The sequence below is a fragment of the Peromyscus eremicus genome, chromosome 20, assembly GCF_949786415.1.
Source record: "Peromyscus eremicus chromosome 20, PerEre_H2_v1, whole genome shotgun sequence".
NCBI lineage: Eukaryota > Metazoa > Chordata > Mammalia > Rodentia > Cricetidae > Peromyscus > Peromyscus eremicus.
The window spans coordinates 19,820,925-19,831,911 of record NC_081436.1 but is presented as its reverse complement, the minus strand read 5'-3'; the positions used below and the strand labels follow the sequence as shown (position 1 = coordinate 19,831,911).

At 52.7% G+C, this 10,987-nt stretch overlaps 1 protein-coding gene across 2 annotated transcripts; it reads right to left on the bottom strand.

The window, feature by feature from the left end:
* Positions 1–1,583: 1,583 nt before the first annotated feature.
* Mcat (malonyl-CoA-acyl carrier protein transacylase) lies at positions 1,584–10,477 on the bottom strand. Of its 2 annotated transcripts, XM_059247103.1 has the most exons (5): positions 10,155–10,477; positions 9,477–9,985; positions 7,978–8,065; positions 6,297–6,514; positions 1,584–2,224 (listed from the first exon to the last, which is right to left on the bottom strand). In XM_059247103.1, exons 2-5 carry the CDS (start codon positions 9,888–9,890, stop codon positions 1,802–1,804), a joined length of 1,143 nt encoding a protein of 380 aa, XP_059103086.1. In that variant the 5' UTR covers positions 9,891–9,985; positions 10,155–10,477; the 3' UTR covers positions 1,584–1,801. The 2 variants fall into 2 exon arrangements, with proteins under 2 accessions (XP_059103086.1, XP_059103085.1); XM_059247102.1 differs by having other exon boundaries at positions 9,477–10,477.
* Positions 10,478–10,987: the final 510 nt, after the last annotated feature.

Below are 10,987 nucleotides of genomic sequence, written 5' to 3'. Positions count from 1 at the left end.
AGATCAGAGCTGGTTGCTCTAGGCTTTCCTCAGCTCCCAAGCCCTGGGTATCTCTGTGAGTTGGCACCAGCCCAGTAGGTGCCAGCTCCCATCCTGTCACAGCTGCCTGAGGCCTCACAGGGCGGGCGTCCATGAATGTTGCTCGGAAGAACAAAGGCCACCTGCTGTGGGTACTTCTCTTTCAAGACACCAAACTAAACACCAGAGCCCCACCCCCAGCTGCGTCACCAGGTCCACAGTCTTCGGTGAGTGCAGTCCTGTTGACTGCAGACCGAGGATTGCTCCCCAGGCTCAAGGGTGGGGGTGGAGACTTGTCACCTCTCCACAGCAGCTTCACACACCACTCCCCTGCCCAGGCCCCAGGACGGGTGGAGGGTTCTGGGACAGTGGGGCAACTTCCCTCAGGTGACAAGGCTGTGGGAGCATCTGGGGCCTTGCATGTGACCACACTGGGTGGGACCCACCACTCCCTATGTGCTGGCATGTGGGATGCAGGAGTTCAGGTTGACCTCATGCTGGGCTCGGGGATGGGGGTGGGGTGAGCACAAGCTTCTGAGGTGGCAGCTACCCTGCAGACAGCCAGGGGCCCAGAGAGAACCACAGGAGTCAATCCCCTGCGAGCAAATGCTAATAGCTTTCCAGAATCCTCCTCATTTACAGAAGGGCTGCTCTGTCTGCTTGATGCCAAACTCAGGAGCTAAAGCCATTCTCCTGCCTCAGCTAGGATAGACGTGCTCACTCAGGGTGGGGCAAGCTACACTTGCACTCATGTTGAAATCCACAGGACATCTAGAGGTCACAAGGCCCCCAAGTACCACCGGCCAGGACCAAAACCAGTTGCACAAGAATGGGGACAGTTGGGTAATAGGACAGGTCCTGTCCAGAGGCCAGCCGAGTCCTGCTGAGGCGGCTATCCAGATTAGGTGCAGGCCTCCCCAACAAAACAAGTTAATGGGCTCCATTCCCGAGATTCCCCAGCATCACTGAATGAGAAAGCCAGCCAGGCAGCTTAGAAAGGCTCACATTTATTATGTGTCTCCCCAGGAGCTTCGCTCTATTCCTGCTGTGGAGCAGGCTGTGTTGTGAGGGAAGCCATACACAGCTGATTCTTCAGTGACCACTGTCCCATGAACAACTTGGTGGTGGTGGGGTCTCTCCATGGATGAACTGGGGCTGGCCTAGGCAGTCAGGGTCCCAGGCTACCCTTCTTGCCCAGATACACCCTACACCTTACACCATGCTCCAAGTTTCCTCTACGAGGGACCACCCACTCTAGGGCATACAGCAGGCACTTACTATGCACTTCTTGGATATGGACAGTATATGGTACTCAATCTCCCAGCTGTCGAGTGAGGAGAGGACAAAGCGGCAGCCAAGGCCACTGGCCAGACTGAAGGCCAAAGGAGCTATGATCTCGGCCCTGGGTGAGCAGCTGGCACAGGTGACTGGTAAACCCCTCCGGCACCAGGCCTGGTTTGCAGCCAAGCAGTGTCCACAGCACCAACAGGGCAAGTCTAAGGCTGCCCCAGGCTAGCCCTTCCTGGATTCACTGAGGGGCATGGTTGGGTTCAGAGGCAGAGCAGCATGCCGGCCGGGCAGGTGGTCTGGGGGAATTCTTTCCCCCAGCAGCCAGACGGCTTGTCAGGTGTAGGGATGGGCTGAGTCACACAATGTGCCACTCAAGGGCTATGCTCTGAGGGAAGCCTTAGCCACAGCTGACACTGCAGTGACCATTGTCCTCAAGTCTGAGGAAAGAGGGCAGGTACAGAGGCTCATCCTGGGGCCATTCCACACACGGCCCTCAGAGGTCAGGATCCACACTGGTCTGCATCACATCCACGTGGTCATAGTACTTCCACGCCTGCCTGTTACAGCTCTTGAGGATGCTTCCCAGCTGCCGCCCTGGGCCTACCTCAAAGGTGCTGGGGAACTCGGTGCCCTTCTTCCGCTCATAGATGGAGTGCATCGTCTGTTCCCATTTCACCGGAGATACCACCTGCTGCCCCAGCAGCTTCCGGATGTGCTGGGGGTGCATGTATTTATGCCCACTGACGTTGGAGTGCACAGCAACCAGTGGCTTCTTGATGTTAATTGTGCCTAGAATTTTCACCAGGGGCTCCACGGCCGGCTCCATGAGGCAGGTATGGAAGCCTCCACTCACCGGCAACATCTTGGTGCGCTTGAAGTGATACTTAGCAGAATTCTTCCGGAGAAACTGTAGGGCCTGATGGGAAAAAAACGAGGGATCTCACAGACAGTTCCAGCTGTTGCTGGCACCCTCGTGTGCGTGCGTGCGTGTGTGTGTGTGCGCGCGTGTGTGGTGCTGGGATGGAACCCAGGGGTCTGTGCGTGCAAAGCAAGACTTCTGCCCCTGAGTTTCATCCTCAGCCCTTGGCTTTTGGGGACCAGGCCACTGTCCGGAGCCCAGGCTAGCTTTGTACTCACAATCCTCCTGCCTAAGCTTCCCGAGTGCTGGGGTCACAAGGTGTACCTTTCCACATGTGACCCGCAAGTCCTTCGGCTATCATCACCTTAGTTCACGTTTTCAATTCTAGTTAACTTGGTTGTACAGCCAATGCCCCAGCAGGCTGTCTTTCTTTTTTTAGGTTTATTTCTTTTATTTTTATGTGTGTGTTTCGCCTGCATGTATGCCACATGCATGCCTGGTGCCCGAGGACAACAGAAAAGGATGCCTGATCCCCTGAACTGGAGTTGTGGATGGTTGTAAATATCATATGGGTTCTGAAAACCAAACATGGGTCCTCTGCAAGAACAAGTCTTCCTAACATCTGCATCATCTCTCGTCCCGACGGTCTTTCTGTAGGGAGGCGACATTCACCTGCCCCAAATGAGAAGTGACCATGGCTGTTAAGTAGAAACGTAGTCTGACATGGCCTAGAACTAACCAGCATAGTAGCTTGGACCCTGTTCCTCGCCCTGAAATGGCACAATGCTGCTGGAAAGGGGGCATTTAACTCCAATGTAGAGACGGGCTGGAGTGATAGCTTATCAGTTAAGAGCACATACCGCTCTTGCAAAGGACCTGAGTTCAGTTCCCAGCACCCACGTGTGCAACTCCAGCTTCAGGGGACCCACTGTTCTCTCTTTAACCTCCACTCATATGCACATGGACCTCCACAACAGACACAGACATGCACACATACACACAATTCAAAATAAATATTTTGTCTGTCTGAGACAGGGATCTCTGTGTAGACCAGGCTGGCCTCAAACTCACAAAGATCTGCTTGCCTCTGCCTCCTGGATGTTGGGATTAAAGGCATGCACCATCAAACCTGACAAAAATAAATCTTTAAAAAAAAAAAAGTGCGGGCTGGAGAGATGGCTCAGAGGTTAAGAGCACTGACTGCTCTTCCAGAGGTCCTGAGTTCAATTCCCAGCAACCACATGGTGGCTCACAACCATCTGTGATAGGATCTGGTGCCCTCTTCTGGTCTGCAGTCATACATGCTGTATACATAATAAATTAAATCTTTAAAAAAAAAAAAAAGTGCACAGGGCATCTGGAGGAGCTGGCAGTATCTAGCACACATACTAGATCTTTTCAACCAAGAATCCTGTTTCCTGGTGATTGCTCCCAAACCTGCTTCATGTCCCTCTCTATAGAGCCTGCAGGACGGGAACTCAGAGGGAAGACCCATGCCCACTTCACCAGCTCCTTGCCCTTAGGGCCCCAGGTGCTGGTACCTACTTGAGTCCCTCTACAGAATACTTCCCAAGGCACGTTCAGAGGGCATCAGGCCAGCCAACAGTCTTAAGCATGCTGCTGTGTGCAAACCACAGAATCTACGAAGATGTCTAGACACAGCCAGAGCTGCCAAGGGGCTTTCTGACAGAAAGACTACCCACTCTGCAGGCCAAGTTCCTGCCACCATCCCGAGCCTGTCCTGAGGCAGGGCACAGGCAGTAAGAAATGGCTCCATACTTTACCTCTGTCTGCTCATCTATAAACAGGATAACCAGTTACCCACAGGCTGTGGTGAGAGCTGTGCTGGGCACGGCAGTCCAATGGTCAGGTCAGCAGACCTTAGGTTCTCACTCCACACCCACTGTAATCACAGGCAGCAGCCGTCCATCCTCCAGGTTTAGGATGGTGCTGGTTTTGGCTGTTTGCCCCTCTCTGTATCCCACTCCCTGAAGAATGTACCTGCTCACCTGGGCATGGTAATGGGACTTCTGACGAGTGAAGCCCAAACCTCCTTCCTGTCTTCAGTCCCAGCTTCCAGCCACAGGGTGACAGACAGTGCCACAGCACCTGGCAGGGCAGGTGTGTGCACCATGCCATGAGAGGTCTGGGCTGCGGTTACTGTTTCCAGTCCCTTTTCGACCCCAGTGCCTTGACATCCACTGAGGACACACCCCAGGAACTGGGGGACTCTCTGACCCTAAACACCATCCTTCCCACCACGCCTGGATTTGACATCATGCAGACCCCGATGTAGACAGCTGTTCCGTGACACTTCCTATGGCACGTGGTCTCTTAGGTAGGGTTCTTGACTAACCAGTGGTAGAGCTGTGGTAGCAAGGCCAGAGTCTCTAGATCCAGAAGGCTCTTCTATACAGCCCCTAGTTTTTAAATGCTACCAGAGGCCCAGGAGCTATCCCCTACCAGTTGCTGGAAATGGCTCCATGTTGGGGAACCCCGGCCTTCACCTGAGCTTGCTGGGGAAGTACTGGCAAGACTACCAGAGTAGTACTTGGCTTGTTAGCCAAGGTCTCCCTGGTGTAGTGCACAGACTGGATGTGGTGGAGCAGAGCCCGCCTGCCTGGGGCCTCCTGAGCCACTTCTTAGGCTGCTCATGGAGGTGGCATGGTGACCTTCTACCACGTCACATGAGTCACCAAAGCGCTGTGGTGCTCACAGGTTCAGAGGTGGTATTTGAAGACACCCGGCAAAGGTGACCCAGACAGTGGGAGGAAACCACCAGAGTGAGGACGGGGGTGGGGGGGTGGGGTGGGGTGGGGAGTTAGTGGCAAAGAACTGTGTGTGTAGTTTGGGTTGCTTGATTTTTTGAGTCAGGGTCTCACCATGTAGCCTGGCTGTCCTGGAACTCACTGTAGACCAGACTGGCCTTGAACTCAAAGATCCTCTTCCTCCTGCCTCTGCTTCCCAAGTGCTGGGATTAAAGATGTGCACCATCACACCTGGTTATATGCTGTTATTTTTGAGACAGGGTTGTAGGTAGTCCAGGCTGGCCTTGAATGCCAAATCCTTTTGCGTTCCTCTCCCAAGCACTGGGTTTAAAAGTATGTGTCTTCAGCCCAGCTACTGGGGTTCAAATTCGGCCTTCAGTGGCACATACTTGAGGCAGCGTTGACTCTGAGTTCAAGACCAGCATAGGCTACACAGAAGTCTCAAACTTCTGGCCCTTGTCTCTCCATCTCAGCTTCCTTTTGTGTGAAACGCGATAATGACGCCTTCAATGGTGGGCTGGCAGCGAGGGAGTCAGACAGGTGATAACTCGCTCTTACACGGCTTCTAGTTGCACTTTCTTGGCACCTCAAGGTTGCACTGGGGCCCAGCTGCCACTTCCATAGGGCTCCTGCCCCTCCACTTAGTGCTTGACCTGCCCCCTCCTGTGTTCCTGGACTGCTGTCACCTTGTCACACTGCTCCTCCTTTGACAACAACAACGCTAATGGGTCTGTGTGTCCCTAGTGCACAGAATATCTTGGTAAGTGACATTTGGAGAAACAGCAGACCACAGAGGGCCGAGCACACGAATGCAAAATCAGACACTTAAAAAAAAAGCCAGGTATCTGGCAGTGGTGGGGCACACCTTTAATCCCAGCACTTGGGAGGCAGAGGCAGGTGGATCTCTGTGAGTTTGAGGCCAGCGTGGTCTACAGAGTGAGTTCCAGAACAGCCAGGGCTACACAGAGAAACCCTGTCTCAATGCCTCCATCCCCCTCAAAAAATAAAGATTTAAAATAGCAAAAGAAAAAGCCAGGTAAAAAAGCCAGACAAAGCCACAGAAAACAGGCCCTCTCGAAAAGCAAGCAGCCAGATTGCAGGCCTAGCGCGGACAGGCCTAGCATGGCGTGGCCGGGCCCTTTGACCTGACCAGACGACTGGTTCAGAAATTCCGTTTGCCGGGAAGCAGGTGATGCCCTGGCTTCTGCTCCTCTCTGCAGCACTCGCTCTGCTACACACACCCTTGGCCATTTCTCCAGGCCACGCTCAGCAAGGCGCCCACTCTGGGACCCACAGACGTGCAGATTTCCCCTGCGCCCCAATGGCCTGGAGTCTGTGAGGGCGGCTCCATCAGCACTAACCTCAAGGTGTCCTGAGATGACCCTGCAGTCGGGAAAGAGGTAGTTGGACACCTGGCACACCGGGTTCTCTATGCCCAGGGACTTGCAGTGCTCCTGGGCTTCCATGCAGGCAAAGGAGAAGTTGGACTGACGCTGGCCGAGGACAGACAGCATCCCACTGGGGACAGCTTCAGATGCTTCTTGCATAGCTTCGGCTCGGACCTTCACCGCATACAGACCTAGCCAGAGAGAAGTGCGTTTGAAGTCTAACTGTGAAACGGAGGGGTGAGCCATCATCGAGGGAAACAGTGGCGGTGGTGCTGACGCCAGGTCGGGGGTCACAGCTCTAATCATCTTTATCTGCCGTGCTGAGGGGTCATATCCAGCACAGAAGAGCATTTACTGCACAGATCGAGTTCAAATCCCTAGCACCCACACAGAGAGTCACGTATGGCTAGGTAAGCCTATAACCCAGCAAAGTTGGAGGGTGGGGCAGAGGCAGAGACCCTGTCTCAGAGGAACGAGTGATTAAGACACCCATTGTTCTTCCCTAGCATCTGTTAGTGCATGCACACAATTCTGCATACCTGCACACACATGTGCACACAACCACGGGGATGGAGTGTGTGTGTGTGTGGGGGGAACAAAAGTGAAAAGCAGTTTGCCCACTCTATTAACACAAATAACTGGGACTGGAAAAATGACTCATCAGTTAAGAGTGCTTGTGTTCCTGCAGGGGACTAGGGTTCCATTCCCATCCCCCACATCGGGCATCTCACAAGTGCCTTGTTACTGAGGCTAGAACTGAACTCAAATCCTCCCCGCTTTTTGAGACAGGGTCTCACTATATAGACCAGGCTAGCTTTGAACTCACATAGATTCACCTGCTTTTTCTCATTTTTTCAAGTGCTGGGATTAAGGGCATGAGCCCCAAGCTCAGCTCAAGTGACCTTCTTGTCACAACCTCCCGAGTAGCCAAGACTACAAGCATATGCTACTGTGCCTGGCTTCAGCAAAAAAAAAAAAAAAAAAAAATCTTAGGAAAAAAATCTTAGCTGATGGTTCATCAGTTAAGAGTATTAACTGCTCTTGTAGAGGATCCAAGCTCAGTTCCCTGCATTCATGCTGGATGCTGGGAATAGGCTTTGCATACATACACTAGGCAATAATCAAAGTATTCATTTACTCTTTCTTTTTTAATGGAACACCTACTGAGCATCTTCCAGGTGTGACAGGCACAGAGTGTGAGTGCCTTAAGAATGCAAAGGGAGAGCCAGCAAGAGGGCTCAGTGGGTAAAGGCACCTGCAGCTAAACCCAACAACCTGAGTTCAATCCTGGAAATCCACAAGATGGAAGGAAGGATAGACTAATTCCTAAAAATTGTCCTCTGACCTCCTCACACACACACTCACATGTATGTATGCATGCACAATTTTATGTAATTTAAAAAAGAATGCAAAGGACAGTGAAGGAAGGCGGCCATGGGAACAGACTTCCTAAGATTACACAGAAAACCTGCACTGAATCCTTCAGACTTCAAAGGGGATCAGTGGAATCCGGTCCTTGAGCTCCAGGATCATCTGCAGCCCTGTGCTCCCTTCCCGGCAACCTTGGAGTTGGTCCAGCACCACTGTCCACAGAGTCCTGTCCCCACTGAGCCCAGCAAGAACACACCCCACACAAGCCAAGGTCCTTGTGTACCTTCAGAAAACTCCATGGCCCCGGCAAACACGAGGGCTGCAAACTCTCCCACGCTGAATCCAGCTGCAGCAACACAGTTCTCAATGGCCTGTGGGGACAGAGCAGAGCGTGAGGCTGAACGCTCGGGAAGAGTTCGGTCCAGGGACATGCACCTGGGAATTGGCAGGGCAGTTAAGTGTCACCATGAGCCGATTCTGTTGGCCTGGTACTCCAGCTTGAAGTAGACACACAGAACTGGGCTGACAACCCCTGAGTCTAGCCCTTTATTGACGAGGACCTTTCCTACAAAGGAAGGCTAAAGCCAATCCTACTCACACCATGACCCAGAGCTCTGGATCCTCTTGCCTCTGCCCAGAGCAGTTTCTTAGGTACATGGGGTACAGAAGTTACGTGCACACTGCCTATGACCACTCATGGCTGTAATCACAGCACTGGGGGAGACAGAAGCTAAGGGATTTTGAGTTCAACGACAACACAGATACTTTACAGTTCATCCTTCCATGCTCCCAACCAAAACAAAAGTACAGGCATTAAAAATATGATTTTTGGGGCGGTGGTGCACGCTTTTAATCCCAGCATTCGGGAGGCAGAGGCAGGCAGATCTCTGAGTTTGAGGCCAGCCTGGTCTACAGAGCCAGGTCCAGGACAGGCACCAAAACTACACAGAGAAACCCTGGGGGGGAGGGTTCCAGGCCACATAGAACTGGATTTCAGTCCCCTAGACCTACTTCACACTACTACTAAGTAGAAAATGACAATCTCTATAAAATCTCCGTACAGGCTTGGCCCAAAGTAAGCACTGAGGAATGTAACCTTGAGCCTCCTGTCATTCCATCTTAGAAAGTGGCTGTCAAGGGAAAACAGAGGGTCTCAGCACCAGTTAACATATATTGTCCTGGTACTACTCTATTTTAACAGCAAGTGAAGTCAGATGCTGTAATATCTGCCATGCCATCTTCTGTCTTTTCTAGACAGGGTCTCACTATGTAGCCCTGACTGGCCTACAACTTGCTATGTAGACCAGGCTGGTCAGATCCACTGGAACTGGAGTTACAGACAGTTGTGAGCTGACATGTAGGTGCTGGGAATTGAACCTGGGTCCTCTGGAAGTGCTCTTAACTGCTGAGCCGTCTCTCCAGCCCCTCAATAAATAATAAAGATTTATGTGTACGAATGTTTTGCTTGCTTGAATGTTATGGGCACGTGGTGCACATACTTGGTACCTGCAGAAGCCATAAAACGGTGTTGGATCTCATGGAACTGGAGTGCTGGGAACCGAACCCAGGCCCTCTTCAGAACCATCTCTCCGGCCCAACACATTCATCTTCAATGTACTATGTTAACTCGGTGCATTGTGAACTGTGTCTCTTCTAAGATGCAAATACCCTTGGAGCAGGGATCCTTTTTTTTTTTTGCAGGGAGTCTAGAATACTATCAATGAGGACCACAATGGGGACCAATAAGAACCCTGCAGACCCAGCAGACTCTCCTCGGCTCACCGCCGGCTGCAGGTGATGTAGCTTCTCCAAGGCGGCCAGCGAGGCCACGAAGACGGCGGGTTGGCAGTGCACCGTGCGGTCCAGGTCCTCCTGTGGCCCGTACAGGCACAGCTCCAGCAGATCGTAGCCCAACACCCGGTGCGCGGCCTCGTAGAGCTGGCGCACGCGCGGGAAGCCGAGCAGGCCGGCACCCATGCCGACCGCCTGGCTGCCCTGACCGGGGAAGAGCAGCACTGAGCAGCGTGCAGGCGGTCGCCGCGCCACCGCCTCCTGGGCCCCCGCCTCGGCCGAGCTGGCGTCCCGCAGCAGCTCCGCCACGTCCACGGCGTTCGGCGGCAGCTCCCGGTGGCTCGAGGCGGCGCGGCGTCCCCAAGAGCCCCAGGCCCACCCGGCCCGAGCTACCCGGGCGCTCATAGCGAGACACAGACTAGGGGTTGGTTACCGCGGCGACTAAGGTGCACTGCGGCTGCGCAGCGGCGCGGTCCTTCGCGTATTTCCTGTCGGGTCGCCTAGGCAGCCAGAAAAAAAAAAAGTTCCTATGTTACTGATCCACCTCAGCTGTCAAACCATTTGCAGGTGTGTCTTGGTCCTGGCGTGGTCCGTGAGTTTCCTTAAACCTCTCCAGCCGGGAACCACAGACAGCATTCCAGAGTGAGCCCTCAATAGGTATTTACGTACTAAATGGTGCAACGCCGTCCAGTAGAACGTGAAAAAGTACTGCGAACCCTGGCACATTTTCCCCCACCATGATTCTGCCAACTGTATTAAGCAAGCAGTTCTTGAGTTTCCTACAAAACACAACTAGGTGCCCAGCGCCTAACAAGCAGTCAATACATCTTCGTGTCATGGAACCAAGTCCAGGATCGTTTTCAGATTCGCTTTTTAAAATCATCACTTAACAACCGTCTCAAAGATTGAGTGACACATGGTCAGTGACAGAACAGAGGACTGGAAGCTGTGCTTGTGCGGTCTCTGAGAGCTTGTGTGTGTGTGTGTGTGTGTGTGTGTGTGTGTGTGTGTGTGGAGAGAGAGAGAGAGAGAGAGAGAGAGAGAGAGAGAGAGAGAGAGTCTGGGTCAGACTGATTCTGACCTTACCCCTGCATCACATTCCGGAACTCTGATCTGTTCTCATTTCCTGCCTGTCTCTGCTAAGGCGCCCAGGACACACACACACACACACACACACACACACACACACACACACCACAGCACTTCACAATGAGATGAGAAGATCTATGTGGAGATATGTTTCAGTATACTCTGGCTGGCATACCAATGCCATAGACTTTAGGGCCTAAATAATAGGAATTATATCTCAGAGTTCTGGAGACTGAGAAGTCCAGGGTCAAGCAAGACACTTGCAGATGCACTGCCTGGAAAGAGTCTGTTTCCCGGTTTGCTTTTCCTATCCCCACACGATAGATGGGGGTGTCTTCTTTTAAGGGTATTAATCTAATTGATGAAGGTTCTACCTCATGATCTAATCACCCCAACCCTCAAGGGCCCTACCT